Source organism: Balearica regulorum, chromosome 19, assembly GCF_011004875.1.
Source record: "Balearica regulorum gibbericeps isolate bBalReg1 chromosome 19, bBalReg1.pri, whole genome shotgun sequence".
In the NCBI taxonomy this organism is placed as follows: domain Eukaryota; kingdom Metazoa; phylum Chordata; class Aves; order Gruiformes; family Gruidae; genus Balearica; species Balearica regulorum.
Genome location: NC_046202.1, coordinates 4,151,237 through 4,170,596, shown reverse-complemented (window position 1 = coordinate 4,170,596; position 19,360 = coordinate 4,151,237). Strand labels below are relative to the sequence as shown.

The following is a 19,360-nucleotide window of genomic DNA, read 5'->3' as shown; positions in this document are numbered from 1 at the left end:
GCAGCCGTAACCAGCGTGTTGAACACAGCGAGGGGCAGGGAGCAAGCGGGGCCGGGGAGCTGAGAGCAGATAATGAGCGGAGACATCGGGGCTGGCTCTGGGAGCACCGGGAGTCGTGTGGAGCCAGCCCTTCCCATCAGACCCGCCAGCAGCCCTGCTGTGAGGATTTGCAGGGTCATGGCTGGCCCCCTCTGCCATCCCAGCGCCCTTGCGAGGCCGCTGGGAGAGGGACTCATCCATCGCTGTACTGTGCCGCCTCTGGCTGGAGGGATGCTCTGGGACTGGAGCCCCAGCTGGACAGAGTAGGACTCTTCCCACAGTGGGTTTGTCCCCAACAGAGCTGCTGAGGAGGGGGAATGAGGCAGGAGAGGTGGGAAAACGCGTGTTTGGTGCCAGCCCCGCAGAGGGGTGGTTTGGTTCCCCTCGGACCAGCGCTAGCGTCTGCTGTGGTCTGAAAGGACCAGCCAGGATTTGGGGCTGGGAAGGGGGGGGATTTGCTCCTACTGCCTCGGGACACACAGCTGTCACCTCATCTTTGGTTTCTCCTGGCTGGTGCCAGTGACAGCGGCCGTACCCTGTCCCTGGGGGTCCCCAGCCACCAGGGATGCTTCCCACCTAGTCAGGCGGCACACTGCCAGGGGAACTTGCTTCACAAGGAAAATAAGCAAATGCCAGCTAGGTGGCAATGTGCCACCTGCGAGGAGCTGGGTCTCGCCACTCATCTCTGATTTCATGCAAATCACTGCCCCTCGAGTGGCTGCGCTTTCCCCTCCGCAGCACCAGCGGGAATTTGTACCTTACAGGTTTTTAAAGGTCTCTGAAATCTCTGCACAAGCAGCGCAGGGGTAGAAACGTGGTCCTTCTGAGGAGTGCTGCTGTGGCTGCTCTCACCAGGGGACATCACTGGAGGGAGCAGCCATCCTCCTTCTGTAATGTACAAGCAAGTTTCTATCCCTTGAAGAAATGCTCCTTTTTCCTGAGCCACCGTTTGGCTTCGGAGTGAGGTTGCAGCCGGCGCTGGAATTTCCTCCTTCCTCTGCATGGGTTTGGCTCTGGGGTTTTGGACGGATATGTGGCCCGAGAGCGGGTTGTTGCAGCAGGAGCTGGTGTTTCTGGAAGACCTGCCCATGTACTGTTCCTCCAGTGCTCCGGGGCTGTTTATACAAGTACAAACCCAGCCAATTTTATAGCATGCCCGGCTTTATTCCTGGGAGGAGAAGGCTCGCGAGCTCCCAGGCTGCAGCAGCATAAAAACAACTTCTCCAAACTACAGCTGAGAGGCCTGTCCTGGTGCATGGCTGCTCGTGACGCCCGCTGCAGGCAACGCCACAGAAGTTATTTAGGAAGACTCTTATTTTGAGCAAAGATGATAATTAGGCAGGCGAAGCCGTCATGCAGATATTAATTACTGGCTGCTTAAAGACGTAAAGAAGAATGAAGGTCTAAAGGGGTGCAGGGTTTGCAAGTCACCTGGCGATGCTTTCGGCCAGACAGGAGGAGGCAGGAGGGACGACGAGGGGAAATGTGCGTTGAAACCATGAGGATATTTACTTCTGAAATGCAGCTCCTTAACATATGCTGCTACTGCTATTTATAACCTTTGAATCGTCTTTTCAATCCAGATAAGGCCAAAAGAAGTATTTTTTTACTCAGGAAACTAAACAAGCCACCGCTGATTGCAGCAGAGCCTGGAGCTTGGTTTTGCCAACCGTACTGCGACCCAAGCCGCCTACACCAAGGAAACGTGTAGGTAGCGGGCGGTGTCAGACCCGAGGTTTAAAGGCATCAGGGAGCTTGTAGCTCTCCCAAGGGAGACGCAGGGTTAACCAAGGTGACTTTGGATTAGCTCCCATCTGGTTCCCTGTGGGATACCCAGGTATGGGGAGGGTGCTGGCGTGGGGGGAGCTCTCGCCCTCTCCTGCCGGCCGCCCCGTCAGTGGTCCAGGTGGAGTCTGCACATTGGGAGCTCCTGGTCCTCCAAGGAGCTGAGGAGCCTTCAGCCCTCGGAGATGCTCGTTCCCGGGGGGTGGCTGTGGCCAGGACACCCTGAAGCGCTGGGGATAAACGTGGGGCACCCTGTGGGGCCAGCACGCAAGGGCGAGTAGGGTCTGTCCAGGCATCCCTCCTCCAACAGCGATGGAGGGAGCATATGGGCTTGGCCTCCAGCGTCTCTGCTAATGAAGAATCCGCGTGGCTGCTGGTTGACGTGGGGCTCTCTTCCTGCCCGGCTCCCTCCCTCCCCAGCAGCCTGCCCGGCCCTTCACCTTCCCGTGGTCCCGGCATGCAGGAGCAGAGGTGATGCCCGGCTGGAGGAGGGAGGCTCCCTGCCCTGTGGCACCTCTGCCGCCCTCATCCCTTCGCTGACACCCATCGCTCCAACACACCCAAGGGGTTCCTGGATCTTTCATCTTTGTATTTAACACTGAAGGTGATTTTGGGGGGTTGTTAATTGCAATACTGTATTTCATTAAGGGGAGAGAGAGAGAGAGATTTGAAGGCCATCTCTAAATTGAAATTGCTGAAAGTCTAATTGCTGCTGACATCAGGGACCATTTAGTGCTGTAAAACATAATTGCATCTCTGAACTGTTCTGAGCAGATAAGTGTTCCTCTGAACACTCCTCCTGGAGAAGACAGAAGAGCTGATGAGCATCCATCAACCAGCCTCGCAAAGAAGCAGCTCCCTGCTCCGGAGCTTCCAGGGGCTGGCGCTGTTTCTCTGAAATGAAGAGATATTAATTGCTGTAGATTTTAAGTGAAAAACCCATGACGAGGCAGGGAGTAGTTGCAAGAAAGAAGAGTTGTGCTTGTTTCTCAGTCCTGGTCCTGTTGAATCCAGCCACATCCATGGAGCTCCCAAGGAAGGAAGTTCTCCTGCCTGCATGCTGGATCTGGTTCCTGCTGGGTTTCTGTGTAGGACTGGGAACGTCCTGCCGTTGCCTGCAGCACCGGACCAGAGTCCCGCGATGCTACCAGCTGGCACCACGTGGTCCAGGTGCCGATGGGAATGTCTGTGTCCCAGCATGGTGTGCTGCTCCTGGGACATGTCCCAAAACCTTCCACAGGACACCTTTTTCATGGAGTAGTTCACGGTGATGCTGACTTTCACAAGTTTCCCATTTCCACCTGTCTTAACCACCTTCCCTGGCTGATGCTGAAACCCGCAGCGATGCCTGTGGCTGTAGGTTCATGCCAGAGGTCAGTGCTGCCATCAGACCTGGGGGCTTGCAGCCGTCACGGTCTGCAGCTCCTTCACTCAGCACCGTGCAGGATCCATCCCACGCAGAGGCACACGAGTCACAAGTGGGGTGACCCTGAGTGGGTCTGTGCACGGACCGGGACCGCTGCGGGCGCTGGGCGAGCTCGGCCTCCGGCTCCGGGAGGCTGCTGGGACTGATGGTGCTGTGTTCCGGGGGTAACCCTGGGGGCTTTCAGGGCCTCGCTCCTGCACAGCCCAGGGAGTCAGTCCTCGAGCTGCCCCGGTGCTCGCTGCCTGCACTGCCCTGCCGTGTGCCGCTGGGCTGGGACAAGGCACCGCTGCAGCCGGGGAGGCAGCAGCAGCAGCACATGCGGCCGCCCGCCAGAGCAATCTTCAGCAGCCCTGCTTGGAAATGGCGAGAAATAATTTCTGTTCCTCCTGAGGAGTCATTTACCGACATTTTACATGGGGCTGTAAGTGCACAGAATTACTCGCTGCCTTTCAGGACCTTTAAAATTATCTCCATTGCAGAGGAAAATTAAAGCAATGGAAGAATAGGGACCTATCTTTTATAGTGCATTAAAAAATACCCAGTCTGAAGGTTACTGAACCTGTGCTTTCTGTAAGGGAGAGCTAATCCAGACAATCCCCAGCAGTCTTTTTACTGCTCCACTCTGATCTCCCTGGCACAAAATCCATGAGCAGATTATCTTGGGAGCAGCAATGCTGATAAGCAGAGGGACTTAAGGCTTTTTGGACCTCTTTTTAATTAGTTCTATAGTGGGGGTTTTTGTGCACACCTCAATTTCTCCCAGCGTAGAGCCTTGCTGGGCTTTCTAATGGCAGTCGCGATCCAAAAGCTTCCCTGACTTTGGAAAGTCAGGAGCCCACTCAATCATCAGTTCCCTCCTCGACAGCATGTGCCGAAGCTCATGGGCCCGTGCTACAAGCGCTGGTGCCTTTTCCGTATCCTGAGCATCTTTTGGGCTGAGAAACTCTTCTCCCTGGGGTGTCCCAGGCCAAGGGTGTGGATCTGCCACCCTGCGTGGGCCAGATGAGGGCACGTAGGCTGCAAGGACAGGGGCTGGGTAAGGGAGCAGAGCACGGATTTATCACCGCCTTTTGCCTTTCATCCCGCAGGTATAAATAGAAGCTACTCCAGCCTCCCCGTCACCCTGGGCGCTGGTGGGAAATGTCAGCAATAAACAATTTCTGCCGACTCCACCAACAAGGGCGGTAGCGGCGCTGTGCCAGGACGCCACGCTGCCCGCGGGCTGCAGGCACGCTCGCCGTATCCCACGGCTAAGCCTGGAGACGCATCTGCTGGTTATGCTGGCCTCTAATAATTTTGTGGCCCACTGAATTAATCAAAATGCGCAAAGGTCAGTGGGAGAAGAGGCCGCATTCCTGTGCAAGTCAGATTTATTTTCCTTTTTAGAGCCTGTGTTAAATGCCAGCCCCTGGCCAGCACCTTCCCATTAATCTCTCCCAATTCATGGAGAGGAAGGAGGGTCAGAACCTGCTAATGAGTTCAGCTCTCCTAATGGTTATTTTATCATTGGAGCAGAATAATCGTAATAATAATGATACATCCTGCCTGCTGTCTGGAGAGTGCAAAGCTGCCTTTGTAATGCCTGACAAAGACATTTATTTATATTTTTTTATTTGCAGCCTGTGTGATTAGAGGGCAGCGTTCAGAATAGCCCAGTCGAGTTAAATGCGTCTAGTAACAGTGCTTCGAGTCTAATTGCTGCCCTTTTCTTTTTTAGGCGCTCGCTCCCCTAATTAAGAGCGCAATCGAGTTGCATCTCAGCTGCGAGGACGGGTGGGAGGGGGAAAGCAATTAAAGAAGGGCGATTCGGCTGCGTCGCGGAGGGCCCTGTTTGGAGCCGGCTGCTGCAGCCCGGAGGCTTTGGGCCCTGATCCCGCTGGCTGGAGATGGTGGGTCTCGCACAGCCAGGGCTGGATGTGCTGCCGGCGGTTTGCAGGAGGGGTGAGAGCAGTGAGACCCGTGCCGGTGTTTTGGTGTTGGCTCACTTGGCCGCTTGCTCGGCGTGCTCCCTGCTCGGGGAGCGCAGGGCTGGCTCTCCAGCCGGGCCATCGTCCCCGGGGGGTTTGCACGGAGCTGTTGGGGGCTGCAGGGTGGCTCCCACCCCTGGCTCCAGCTGGAGGTCTCCTGCTATCTCCTCAGGGCCCTGAGCAACCCTGGGGCCAGTCTGCTCGGGAGCAGCCAGCCGAGGCCGCAGGCAGCTTCCACGCCAGCCTCGTCTCTGCTGTCACCGCTGTGCTGCATCCGCCGCCCAGCAGCCTGTCCCCAGGAGGTAACGGGGACGGCGGGGCTGTGACCGCGCCACAGGCACTCTGCTGCTGCGGGAGATGCGTCCTCAGCGTCCACCGCCCCGCTGGGTCCGGGCTCTGGCAGCAGCGCTCGCCCTTGACTCCATAATGGCACCTTAACTGCGAAACCCCAAGTTAGCCTGATGCCTTTTGTCATCTCCATACGGCCGCCTTTTTAAGCAATTAGCACAACATGTTCTGCTGATGTTTCCACAGCCCTCTGATAAAGGCAGCCCCTTCCTTGAGAATCGAGACTCACCGTCAGTGAAAAAAATCCCTGCATAGAGGAAAACCCCTCCAGGGCTGGAGGAGAGCCAGGGCCGGAGCCCCGCAGGGCTGGGAGGGGGGGCCATGCACCCCCATCCATGCCCTCCTCTCTGCTGACGGCTCCGAGATGAACGGGAACTGCTCGAGGTTTGCTCCTGGACCCACCAGCACGGGAGAGCAGGACCTTAGTACCCATCTGCAAAAGCAGCATCCGTGGCTGCGTGCCGGTGCTTTGGGGTTTCGTTCCCCGCTGCCCTCGCCCCTGGGGCACGACTTGGCACTGAGGGGACAGGAGGCTTTGTCAGTATTTCCTGGCCAAAGTCTGTTTTAATTTGTTTTATAAATTGCCAAATCCAGCAGGCTAAGCCGTGGGCCCCCTTCTGTGATAAAAATAAAATAACAGCTTGAACTTGGGAGGGCCGAGCGGTGGGGCTGGCAGGAAGGGGCTGATTAAAGGGCAGGTGGAAATGATGAGGCTCCGAAACCGGAGGCTTCATCTTCCGCTCTCAAGCGAAAAATGCAGATTTACTGAGTTTTGCTGACTTGGCCTTCACCCACGTACCGTGGAGCCTCCCGCTACACCCACTCCTGCGTGGCGGGCTGCACTGGCCCCCCCGGGGCGGGTGCTCTGACTCTGCCGTATGCGGCGGTGAGCTCCCCGTCGGCGAGCACGGGCAGGGGGCAGCCAGCCACCAGCACGCTGGGGTACTGCTGTGCCTTCCTCCTCCTTGCGTGGTGCGGAGCGAGTTTGGCCGGTAATTGCTTTAGAAACGCCCGTTTGGGCCAAACCCAGAGGTGATGCACAAGGTGTTGCAGGTTTGGCCTCACTCTGTGTCACTTCCATCTTCCCTGAGCCCTGGCAGGTAAACCCCACTGATTTATGGCTTACCTAAACCGATAGCTAATGTGCCATGAAATTACTCCAGAACAAGGGGGGGTACATTATTGTGCCAGAAATCTCTCTGAATATTTGCTCTGCTTTGAAGGCAAGATATTTGCTCCGGAGCGATGATTTTTATTTGCTAGCAGGCAAACCTGTAGCTCAGTTGTGTTTGGGCTGGAAGATCACTGTGAAATTGCAGCAGGAAGGTTTCAGTCCCTGGAATATCTGCCGCCTCCCAGGGCGCCTTGCTGCAGAGGCTATTTACGCTGGAAAAAAGCGCCTTATTTCTTGCCATAAAGTTTGTCTAACTGACCTCCCAGGCAGCAAACCCTGCTTTGATATTAAGCAAAACTGTTCTGGTTTTTATTTGAGATTTTGTTTCCCTGCTCTGAACCTGCGTTCGTGGCGGGATGGTGCAGTTACCTTGGAAACAGCGGTGGGATGCTGCGTGGCGACAGGGCAGTGCTCGGGCAGAACCCTTCCGGGAAGGTGGGCATGGAAAAGTGCGAGAAGTGGGATCCAGAGCCACCCTGGAAGTTCAAGGCGGGTGGCAGGTGAAGTTGTGCTGGGGGAGATGCTGCTCCATGTCCGGACTTTGGTGTGCAAATCCAGGAGCCTTGGAGAAGGTTAAATTATGTTTTGGGAAAGCCTGTCTTTTTAAGGCTTTTTCCCCTGCTTTGGATTAGCATGACGTGCTCAGCTTGTCCAAGAGGAATGAATTTCTCAAATCAAATGTACTTTGCTGCTGAGGCTCTTCTGGTTTGTTCTGGTCTCCTGCCCCTTCCCTGTGGTCCCATCTCAGGAGCTTCCCTGTTGCTGCTGTTCCTGGGTTGTGGATGCCGTAAGGGAACGCTGCTCTGATTAAAAGCTGTTGGTGTTTTTCATTTTAACCATAAAAGTATTTCCATTCTCGCTGGGTTTAATTTACAGTTTGCAGCCAAATCGGAGCTGGGAAGGGATCCCATTGGTGGCTCATTTGTTTGAAGGTGTCAGTATACAAATACGCATTCTGGGAATGCCAGCAGTGCTGAAGGGGAGGAGATGTGCCGACAGCAGCTCCCAGCCGTGTCCCAGCCATGCCCGGACCTTCCCAGAGAAGAGCCTTCAGCTCCTGGGGGACGGGAAGCTGCTGGCTGCGGTGGGGCTGCTGATGGATGGGCTGACCCGTGTGAAAGCCCAGAGAGGCAAAGCCTCTGCGCTGGCGGCAGTGCCCGAGCGAGCCGCAGCCATTCATCCCTCTCGCTCCTCTCCCAGGGCTATGCCAGTCCCGCCGACCAAGCGTGGGGATGGCCACCAGCCTCCCAGCATGAAACCATGTTTCATAACAGGGCTCACAGGAGGATGCTCTATGTTTTATAACGTCTGCAGCCATTTCTCTAGCATCCACATCCACTCCTTTTGTGCTGAGAGGGAGAAGAGGCAGTGTTTGCTGGGGCCCATGGGTTAATAACAGCTTTTCTCCTTTGCAGCCACGCTGGGGACGCTGGATTTCAGTTTGCTGTATGATCAAGAAAACAATGCTCTCCACTGCACGATCAATAAAGCCAAGGTATGTCTCAGCGCTGGGCGAGGACCGAATGTGCCTGGAGCTGGCCACTGTTGTCCTGCATTATGGGGCCACCGGAGCCCTGCCAAAACCAGGAGGCCACTGTGGTGCCACGGCTGTGCCCAGTAAATGCAGCAGTGAGGGCAGCGTGTGGGGACGGCCGGGTGTCCCCCGCCATCCCTGGGCTGCACCGGGGCTCTGGTGTCCCTTACTGCAGCCATCCCTTTGCCAGCTCCTCTTTCATCCCAACACCCAGCACTTCTGCCCTCTCCTTCCCCTCCATCCCTGCCTTTCAGGGTGTTTCCAGCGGGACAGAGACGGCTGCTCATCCCCGTGACAAGATGGTTGCAGCTATTGATGCTTTTTAGAAAAGCGCCCAACCCAATGTTGTTATTTGCTTGACGCTGTGACCGGCTGTCAGTTTATAAATGGCTCTTTTAAATGCCGCTAATCATTGCCACAAAGTGCTCTGCCTCAGCGCCTTTGCCATCTGAGTGATTGAAGCAATTAAGGGTTTTTTTGCACATTTTGGAGCAGAAACAGATAACTGAGGTCCTTGTTCTGCCTCTGGGCCTGTGGAAGGTGCTTCTGGGCGCTGCTCAGCTCCTTTCTGCTTCACCCTGCACGAGGTTCGGAGGAGCAAGGACTCCAGGTCAACACGGCTGGGTCCCGACAGTGGTGGGTTGGTGGAAGAAGACCTAAGTCCCTGTAGATCTTAGGAAGGGGTGGAGGGTTTTTACAGAAGACAGGAGAAACTGCAGGAGAATGGGCTGTGAGCTGAGCCCCCAGAGGATCAGCCCACGCCGTTTGCCTTCGTAGGATGCTCCTCTCCCCTCCAGCTGCAACTGGCCTATTTGCAGCCCCCACCCCAGAGCCCGCCGCGCTGGGTGCTGCGCTGGGTGCTGAGAACACATGTCCCCACCCCAGGGTGCTCCCCGTCTGGAATAATCCCTCGAGCACGAGTTCTTGCTTTTGGGGGGTGAGCGTGGAGGTATCTGCCCGGCAGAGCTGGAGCTGCTCCTGGCCTGGGGGGGGGGGGGATGCGCAGCACCCACAGCTCCCTGGCAGGGCTGCCGGGGCAGGGGCGAGGCAGCCGGCGGGTTTTACTTCCCTGCCTGTCGCCTGTGAATTCACCATCAGCCTCTGGGTCAGGCTTCCCTTGGTGCGCTCGGGAGCGGTGCCAAGCTGGAGATTTCTAATTGGGTTTGCAGTGGGTGGAAGACAGGGAGGAAGGAGACCTGCAAGCGGCAAGTGATAGATATAACAGCAGCGAGAGCAAGGCAGGGCTGATGGAGAGCCCTGGTCCCCGTCGTGCCCACCGGCTGTACAGGAATAACGATTGCTGACCCCATCCCAACGGGCTGGGGCACCACGCGGCGTTGGCATCGCCTCTGCTCATGGGGTGGGCAGACCCCCTCCCCATCGCTCTGACATTCAAGTGTTCGAGTCCTGTTCATTTCCATTCTGCTCTCATTCTCCCATTTTTTTCTTTTATTTACATTGCCATCTGCTCGCTCTCATTTCATCTCTCGCCTGGGGAAAGCTGCCAAAACTCGACTACAGAAAGGTAAGGGCCAGCACCCCGGCTGCCGTTGGTGGGAGCCGGCACTGGCTGCGTAGATGATAGAAGTAGTGCTGTAGAGGAGGTGATGCGGTGGCCGGGGAGTGCCGGGGCCAAGCACGTGAGCCACAGCACAGCGCTGGGACGTGCCCTGGACCCGGGCTGGGGCTGGCCTGGCCAGTGGCTTGGGTACGATGTCTGAGGGCCCCGAGGAAGGTGCCCTCAGGATGCATCCTGGAGCCTCAGTCGCTGCCAGCAGCCTTTAAAACCTGGACTATTTCAGCCATGTGAGAAGGGTTTTTCTTTCTTCCTTCGATAACCCCCCCAAACAACCCTCTCTCTGCCTTTTCATCTTTTTGCTTCTATTTATTTTAATCTCCAGCATTTTTATATCTGCTGATGGCCCTCCTGAGTCCCGTTATCGGCTCCTGGGGAGTGGGAAGGGGGTTAGTGGGCTCTCGGAGGCACCGGCGGCGGGTTGAAGCCAATCAGGCATGCTCCACCACCAATTTTCTGCTCTGCAGCCGCCAGCCGCTCTGTTGTGCAGGAGGTCGGGATAACCTCTCCATGCCAGGGGGGTTGGGGGGGTTTGCCCTGGTACCGGGTGCCTGGGGACGGCTGCGGTGTTTCTTGGTGTACGTTCACAGTGGGATCTGCGTGACGCTGGGTGTTTCCAGCCCCTCAGGTCAAGCCTGTATCACAAGTTCGGATGGAGCTGGAATAGGGAATGAGAGGAGGTTTGCTTTGTTGCGGGAGGTACGGGTGTGGAAGCTGGTAGCCGTGGGGCTACCGAGCTGTCTGCTTACACCAGGAGCGAGGTGCTTGGTGCGTCAGTTTCCCTAATAGCACAGAGATCTGCTGTGCCACAGGGCACTCTGTGCCAACAGATGGATAACTGGAAGCTGACTTTGGAAGGCAGCGCGTGCCCGGCACCTCAGCAGGCTCTGGCCAGGGAAGCAAGGGTCCCTGTGCACCTGGAGATGAACGGATTGAGTGCAGGGCTGCTGTTTGTCCACATCTGGATTGTGAAGCACGTCCTGCCTCTGCAAGGTGAGGGAAGACCCCGGCACGCTCAAGGAGCGTCCACCTCCAGCCTTAACCTCTTTGGACAGTCCTACACTTGGGCGTTGCCTTCAGTGGGTGCGATCAGGGTACGGTGCCGGCAGGTGGGGCAGCCGCCGTGCCTCTCCCCATGCTGCCTGCGCCAGCCCCACGTTGTCACCCCCACCACGCTAGCGTGACCCCCAGGGACCCGCCGCGGCGTCAGGGCTCACTGGTGCTGCACCATGGGGCCAAAGCAGACACTGTCCCAGGTCTCGTGGCACCAGGGAGGTAAGAACTGAGAAACCCATCGCTCCCCAGCCAGAGCAGGGCTGTGGTGGTGTGACCGGCATTCCTGCCGCCTCTCCCTGGCTGGCAGCAAGCTCAGGCCCCTGTGCAGGCAGGAGCAGGCAGGCTGCCAGCGGCCGCCTCGCACTAATGGCTTTCGGTCTTGGCAGCAGCCCTGCCCGTACCCTGGCTTTCACACTTCAGGCGCGGATGAATTCAGGCACGTTGCATCTCAGCTTGGATCGATGGGAGAATAAATCAGGGCGGTGTGGGAGCCCGTGTCTGGACTGCGGGAGCAGGCGCATGGCAGGCTGGCAGGAGGGCTCTCCCCTCGCCGCCTGCTGCCGTGCACAATTGCCGCGCGCTCTCCCGGGGTTATGTCGATCTGTACTGTCATGCGTGGGCAACAGCCGAGCTGCCCCCCGGGCTGTGCTGGGCATCACCCCCTCCTATAAAACGTGATAGAAAATGATACGATTAACGTGCAGGCGCCAGGGTCCGTGACCTGACATGCCATGCCGTGGTGAGACTCTCGTTTTCTGCTCAGTCCTGCAAAGCCCAACCTGCTGTATGGAGTGAGATAGTAACATGCTATAGGGGGTTCTACAGGGGTGTGAGCAGCGCAGACACTGTGGGGCTGCGCTCTCCTGCAGCTCCGCTGCTCTGCTGCTTTCAGGAGGAAGATGCCCTGGGTGAGACTGAGGTAGCTGCGCAGGCAGGGGTGCAGGCAGGGGTGCAGGCAGCTCCCTGGCCCCGGGCAGGGCAGACGCTGCCGGTGCGAGTGTACCTGGGCTGCTCTCCCTGCGCCGCTGCCTGCAGCTGCAGCTAGAAAACACCCAGGAGTTTCCACCCCGCCGAGCATTTGGATGCTCCCCCACTTCCAAGTGAAGCCAAGCGCTGGAGGTCTGCACTGAGCATTACTTATGAATTTACTCATAAATATTTATCACTGCAGGGAAATTCCCATCTCAAAGCTGTGTGCCCTCTGGGCTGTCAGGGTGGAAGCGCAGAGTTTGCCCCGTTTCAGAATGGGATGCCTTGGCCCAGGAAGAGGTAGCCAGGCTAGGTTTTGGGCAGCGGAGGGGCCCGCTCACTGGGCAGGCAGCTCGCTGTGGGGCGAATGTTGGAACGAATCCGTCTCCTGTGATTTCTGTATGCCTCTAGCATGGCGTTAATCGGCAGCCCGATTAGCCCGACTCATAATTAAATCCTATTGATTAGTTAAATGTCACTGGCACGGAGAGCAGCTGGCAGCGGCTGGGATGCAGCAGGGCCGTTGGTCTCCGTAGAATTGCAGCAGGGATTTTGGGGTTGGGTGGAGGAAGGAAAAAGGTGAGGCTCGGTCTTGGCTCCATCACCGATGCCGTGGCACACAGCACCATAAAACCGGTCCCAGCAGGAGGACTGGTTGGAGCTGGGGCTGCCCTGGCTGAAGGCAACGGGAGACTCTGCCCCCGTGAACGTGCCCTCTGTTCCTCCTCTGCCTCTCGGCTCTCTCGGGGCAGCTTTAGGCTGGAGGTCCCTCCAGGCAGGGGAAGCAATGGTGCTGGTTCCTCGGCGGGTCCCTGCGAGGGGTGAGCACTCACGGGAGCAGCTCTGCGGGGCAGAGTCTTCAGGGCTGCTCTCGGATTAAACTCAGCCCTGCGCCAAACTTGTATTGAGTGACATGGGAGGGAGGTAGACGTGACATTAGGAGCCATTTTCCAGGCTCCTGTCACTCTGTCTTCCATAGCACATCTGTTAAAAAAGCCTTTAATAGCCTCCTCAGAAGGTAATTTAATTGAACTGAATTGATGGGTGAGTTACAGAGCTGCCTGTCTTTCTCCATCCATTTTCAGGGGAATTTGCTTGCTCGCTTCTGATTTCATTTGCCACGCAGCACCGGGCAGGTGGGGCACCTCCGCCGCGGGAGGCTGTGAGCAGCCTTTGCTTCGCCCGGCGGGGAGCAGCGAGCGTTCCTGGCTGGCCGAACCCCGTCCCGAGCCCTGGCTGCCGTGTCTGCCTGTGGAGCCGCAGCCGACACCACCAGCACCTTTCTCCCATCCTCTGCTGCCTTCCTCTTTCACTGGGCCAGGGGCGTCACCGGAGAGGCGCTGCAGTTAAAGCAGAGCCGTTTAACCTCCATTCGCTGCCGATATTTTTATCCTTTTGGCTCTGCTTTAGAAGCAAAATCCTCTTTGCTGGGCACCATTTGGTCTCCCTTGCCTCGGGGCAGCACGCTCCAAAGCAGAGCCCTCACCAAGGTCAGGAGCGGCTCAGACCCTCGACCAAGTTGTGCAGCTCGGGGCCGGGTGGGATGGAGACGGCCCGGGGGGCTGCCTCGGTGCTGTGGGTTAAGCTGGATGCGTTATTTCCTACCTGTAAAGTATGGAAGCAGTTTCCCCCCTGCATTCCTCTCTTTGCTTTGCCCAAACCCAGCCCTCGATCATTACACTTTCATCGCACGCAGCATTTCCACCAGCAGCCCGTACGACTGCTTTCCTGCCAGGTGGACGCGCGGCAGCTGCACACGCTCATTAATCCTGGGCACCCAGTGCTGTGCTCATCACACAACGGGCCTGACGAGTCTTTAGCATCACCCAGCCTGTTCCCATGCCCGGTTTGGAGCCGGGGTTGGATGGGTACCTCTGCAGAGAAACCCTCCTCTGATCCAGGCAGAGGATTCCTTCAGACAGCCTAGATACAGAACTCCTGCAGGGATCCCGCAGCTAGGCTGGAAATAATCCAAGGACTGTCGTGGTGTAGCCGTTACCATTTCCATTAAGGATCGGTAAAAATTAGGCTCCATTTTTCGTGCTCCTGTGCTCCCTACGCCGCCGAGTTTGTTTCCATGCAGACTGTGCAGTTATGGCTTTGGGCTGGCTTTGTGCATCACCCTTGGATAATTTTCAGCCCACTGATTGTTTAGAAGAAGAGCAGGTTTGTCTCCTCCCTCTGCCCGAAGCAGGATCAACTCCAGAGCGTCACTCTAACAAACATGATCCACATCATCTGGTGAGAGTCTCGTAGAAACTTGTAGAAACCACAGAGGGCTGTGAGGGTCTCGTAGAAAATCCATCAGAAATGACCGCAGCGAGCGGTTCCTTGCGTTTGTGCTCCGGTACCCCCAGATTTCCTTGCAAATGCCGCGGCAGTCGGCTGGCGACAGCCTCCCGCGGGCCTGAAAGCTGTTCTTCCTTCAGCTGCGCCTTAATAACGAAGAGTAGGTAGGTGCTATCACACCCTCTGGGAGCGCTTAAAAGTAACACCACAACAGCAGAGGTGTGTGTTTGCTCATAAGCAATTATTAAATGACAAAACCCTGTAATTTTAAACCTTGAAAATCACTGTGCTGATTTACTTTACCCCCAAATTAATTGCGATCAGGGTGTCAGAGCCAGCTGCTGGAAGAATGGAGAGGTGCTTTGCGGCCGATGCCACGTGCGGGTGAGGAGCCTTCCCGCAGCCCCTCCTCGGCACAGACCGCAGACAACGTTTGAACGCTGAGCGTGCTCGGCTTTTGCTGCACAGCCCGGATCCTGCACCAAACCGAACTCTCCTCCTTCTCCGATTCCGGGGAAGCTGTGCCTTTACTCCATGGACTGACGACGTCCCATGGAAACAGGCATCGGCCGATGGGCTCAGCGGAGCCACCCCGCCTGTCCAGCGTCTTGCCATTGTCCTAACTCCTGCGTTTTGCTGTTTCCTCTCCATCCAGGGCCTGAAGCCGATGGACCATAATGGTTTGGCCGATCCATACGTCAAATTGCACTTGCTTCCCGGAGCCAGTAAGGTGAGATGCCTTTTTGCTTCTCCTTCCCTTCCTGGGGCTGCACCTTTCCCTTTGAAATCAGACCCGGGAGGTTTCCTGGGAAGAAGCTCCTTATCCAGGGGCTCCTGGTTGCTGCAACCAGCCCTCGAGTCTCCTGCCCAGGAGAGAGCAGCGGCCGGAGATAAGCATTGGGGCTAAAAATGTCCTTGCAGAGGTAGCAAGTGGCTCTCCAGTAAAGCACTGCTGGGAGCTGGGTGCCAGCCCCGGCTCCTCGCCCTTGGGAGCTCAGGAAGCCCCCGGGAAACACTGAGTGAAACGATCTGGAGCTATAAACAAACCAGCTCCTTTTTTTCTTTTTTCTCCCCTCCCCCCTTTTTCTTTTGCATTTAAAACCCCTCAGATCATAATAAAGCAATGTATAAATCATAAGGGAAATATTTCCATCTACTTAGGTACAGCGCTTGCTGGAGAGAAGAGTAATTAAAGATATTGATGTGTGGTGAGAGCTTGGTGTAACTGATGGGGATGTTGAATTTAAATGCTAAATGTATGTGTTATGAATATTAATTGCACTCTTATTTTACACTAAAGGAAAGACCTTTTTGGGGGAGGTATATTTACTTGTTACGGTTCAGTTGAATTAATTCATGATGTTCAGGGCGGTAGAGGGAGTTTTTAACCACATTTCAAGTTCCGCTGGAAATAGGAGAGCCAGGAGCACTTTCATCAGCGATATTATCTGTCATTTCCATGTTTTGCAAATGCATTGATTAGCATTTCTGCTGGAGGTGATGGAGACCAGAGAGGCGGGAGGGAAGCTCTGAGCACGGGGGCTGCAGACTGCACAAGGCAGTGGGGGGAACCCTCTCCTCGCCCCCCACATCCCTCTGCCTCCGTGGTTGCCGTCTATGTGCCTTGTTTCCAAGCAGCACCGCCCGGATCTGCTCTGGGAGAGGTGAGCAGATGGGGCGGGATCACAGATGTGTCCTGGGCTGGATGTTCCAGCAGCAGGATGGTCCCCAGGTCCCTCGGGTGTTTCTGTCCCAGCCTTGGGCTCTCAGGGACCTGCGGCAGAGGCCAGCGCCACGGGAAGCAGGGTGGGATTCGTTCGCCTCATGCACAACTCTCCACGTGAGCTGATTACTGACTATTAAATCATTCCAGATGGGAGAAGAAGGTGCCCCCAGAGCTCCATTCCTCTGATTTAATTTGGCTCCTTAGCGCAGGGCAGCGCTAGCTGCTGAGTGATGCCCATCACGTTGCCCTCTTATCTAAACCTGCTCTCCTTCCCACCCCCCCGCAGCCCCAGGATCAGGCCCCAGTGGGTCCGAGCAGGCAGCGGGTGCCATCAGGGCGCTTCCCCTGCCGTCCTTGTCACCCCCCAGCAGGCTTTACGCTCCCTCTCTGACACGTATCTTGCTGCTCTGGCTGGAGCCTGGCGTGGCGGCCACAGTATCACCGAGGAAGGAGAGAAAATAGGCGTGGGATGAAACCTGGCATGACAAAGTGCCTTGTTTGAAGCAACTTTACAGAATTGGGAAAGATTTAAGGCAAATGAGGTATTAAATCAACGGTGACGGCAGACCATAAGTGAGAGCACCTGTCTGCAGTCTCCTTTGGTTTGCATCGCTCTGCTGTTGCCCCTGGACGTGCCTCCGGGCACGCAGGGATCGACTCTGCGAAGCTGGTGCCCAAGAGCAGCGGCGCTGGCTGCCCGTGCACAGCCCGGCCGGCGGCTTCCCCTCCTGCGCTGTGGACAACCTCCTGCCCGAGCGATGTGAAAAGCGATAGATGTTGCAGGGCGTTAGACGCTGCTGCTAATTGAGTCCCTGCCCCTGCATCCCGGTCGGCTCCTGGAGCATCCTGCCTTGCTCCGGGGGTATCCTCCTGCTAACGTGGCGCTTGGCGTTTCACAGCTCCTCAGCCAGCCTCTGCAGCACTGCACGGGGCCCCGGTTTCTTTCAGAGGCAGAAACGGCTTTGGAAAGCTAACTGAAAACACAGCACAAAATTCAGAGGCTTTCTCTATCTTCGAGAGATCAAACCCAGCACAAAGCATTTGGGAGTGAGACGCTGCGCCGTGGTGCCTCAACGGCTCCGCTGCACCGGCAGCACCTCCGACCAGTGGCCGTGCCTAGGCCATCTGGAAGAGGTCGTGTGTTTGGGGTGCTTTTGGCGGGGAAAGGACATGCCACCAAGGTGACCCCCCCCCCTTAGCTGCAAGCACAAGCTCTTTTCTTCACCCCATGCTTCACATCTCGCTCACCTCCAGCACAGGGCTGGTGACCCAAAGACGGGGAATGTAGCAGCTTCCCATAAATAAATAAGTTCAAGACAACTTTGAAGTGTTGATTTCATGAGCGTTCCTTACACCAAGCGGTGGCTGAAGCAGGGAATGAACTTTCTGACTTTACACCTAATTAGAGGGACGATTGCTGCTCTGTCAGGCTGTCCCAGGCTGGGGTTTGGTGGAGTGGCCCTGTCTGGAGGCGCAGCCCTTTGCTTCTGCTCTGCCTCTGTCCCTGGCCTCCCGCTCTGCAGAGCTGCGGCGCTGGAAGGAGCTGCCAGTGCTAACAAAATGCGAATCAAGGAAGTTATTTTGAGTCAGGCAGGAACAGGAGCTGCGCTGGGAGCAGGATGCAAATAAACAGCCAGAACAGCAAATTGGTATTTTTTTAATGAACCTGCAAAGACATTTTTTCCCCCTCTCTCTCTCCTGCTGCATAAATGAAATCCCCGTCCTCTTGCTGCGCTCTGCCAAGGTTCCCATTTTGCTGGCTGTTTCCAGGATGCGGGATGCGGGGTTGGATCGCTTTATAAATGAGCAAGTCGCCTTGTCTCTGCCGCTGTGGTTATTGCTGTGGTCAGGGTGGATTGGGGGCACCCCATCGAGGACCGGCTGGGTTATGGTGCTGGGGCAGAAGGGCAACAGCACCAGTTGCCCCTTCGTCCCCAGACTGTGCTTCCTTTTCTCCCCTGTCCCTGCCCTTCGGCGCAGTCGGTGCCCAAACGATCGCCTGGGGCTGGGTCCCACTGACCGCCGTCTCCTTTGCTTTTCCAGGCAAATAAGCTGAGAACCAAAACACTGCGCAACACGCTGAACCCCACCTGGAACGAGACACTCACCTACTACGGCATCACCGACGAGGACATGATCCGCAAGACCCTGCGGTAGGGCCCCGGGCGGGGGTGAGCGGGGTGCTGAGCCTGGCACTGGGGGGGACGCGTGTCCCTTCCCATCCCCTCGGGACCACCCGAGGCATCCCTCCCCATCCCAGGGAGCTCCCGGGGACCCCCACACCCCAGCCCCACAGGACGGTCCCGGTGGCTGCTGGCGGCAGAGTTATTACCCACCAAAGCCTATAATGTGCGCGCGTGCCGCACGCATCCATCACCGCCGCGGTGACCGACGCTTGATTTACAGGAGCCGGGGCTGGAATGGCCGGTGAGGAGCGTGGTCCTGTATTGTCATTAACTTCATAACTCACTCACTGGGCTCCGGTTCGATTTTAACCTCTTCACACCCAGCTCTTACGGGCACGCGTTAAAGGCTTTGCGGTCATGTCTTGCTGTGAAAATCTCCCCGGGAGAGCTCTGGGCCCCTCTCGAGGCTGAGCTTTTTGGAAGAAAGCTGGAGGCACCTGTGAATTATTGTCAAACTAAGTGAAGAGCGTTTGTATGTATCCATTCTATTCTCTTGGTTTGGTTTGGTGTCTGCACATTCAGCATCTCCTGGCAGCATCTCCCGGGGGCTGGGGGACGTTGTGTGGGGTTGGAGGTGGGCAGGGGCAGCACGGTGGAGCCGTGCGGGCTTGGAAGTGCTGCTCCTTTGGGAATGCAAAGGTTTTCGTGTCTTGGGCACCGTCCCAGCTGGGTGAGGGCAGGGGCTGACCCAGAGCCTGCGGATGGATCCTGCCCGGGGAGGGTGCTGGGCGGCCTCGGGCGCTCCATCACCGCTCTGATCTGGGATTGCTATGCAGGAGGATTTGCTGTAAGATCTGCTGTCAAACAAAGGAGGATTTTATATCCTACTCCAAGGACTCGGGGCTTTGTCAGCTCCGTGGCTGGAATCTGACCCTCCTTATTTGCAGTACCCTGGGAGTTTATGATTTTCCCCATGACGAGAGTGCAAAGCTGCTTTATAAAAGGTCCTGCTCAGAGGTGAATTTGGGCAGAGCCCACCTGTTATCCGCAATGTGCATAGAGATGAGAAATATAGTGCCGCGGATTATTATTTCACATGGAAAATATTAGTCATGCTCAAAGTGCTGCAGGCTTGTCGGGCTGGGAAGGCTCGTTTATTATTATTATTGGTGGGTTTTTTTGTTTTTTTTTTCATTCCAGGCTTTGAAGTTTTCAGCCTCTTCAAGCGTGGAAATCGGTTTGTAGAGAGATTTTCGGCTGAGTTGTTTGCTGAAATGTGCCAGGGAGCAGAAGGGCTTGACCCCCACCTTTCGGGGACCCTGGTAGCTGCTTCTCCCCGGGGAGG

The 19,360-nt window shown here is 56.5% G+C and overlaps 1 protein-coding gene across 2 annotated transcripts in view; it reads left to right on the top strand.

The window, feature by feature from the left end:
* Nucleotides 1–19,360, top strand: part of DOC2B (double C2 domain beta) — a 36,550-nt gene that overhangs the window by 3,467 nt on the left and 13,723 nt on the right. For both annotated transcript variants that reach the window (XM_075771377.1, XM_075771376.1), the window contains exons 2-4: nucleotides 8,155–8,234; nucleotides 14,819–14,893; nucleotides 17,933–18,042. In XM_075771377.1, the coding sequence (XP_075627492.1) occupies nucleotides 8,155–8,234; nucleotides 14,819–14,893; nucleotides 17,933–18,042 (265 nt within the window). The remainder of the gene's footprint in view (nucleotides 1–8,154; nucleotides 8,235–14,818; nucleotides 14,894–17,932; nucleotides 18,043–19,360) is intronic.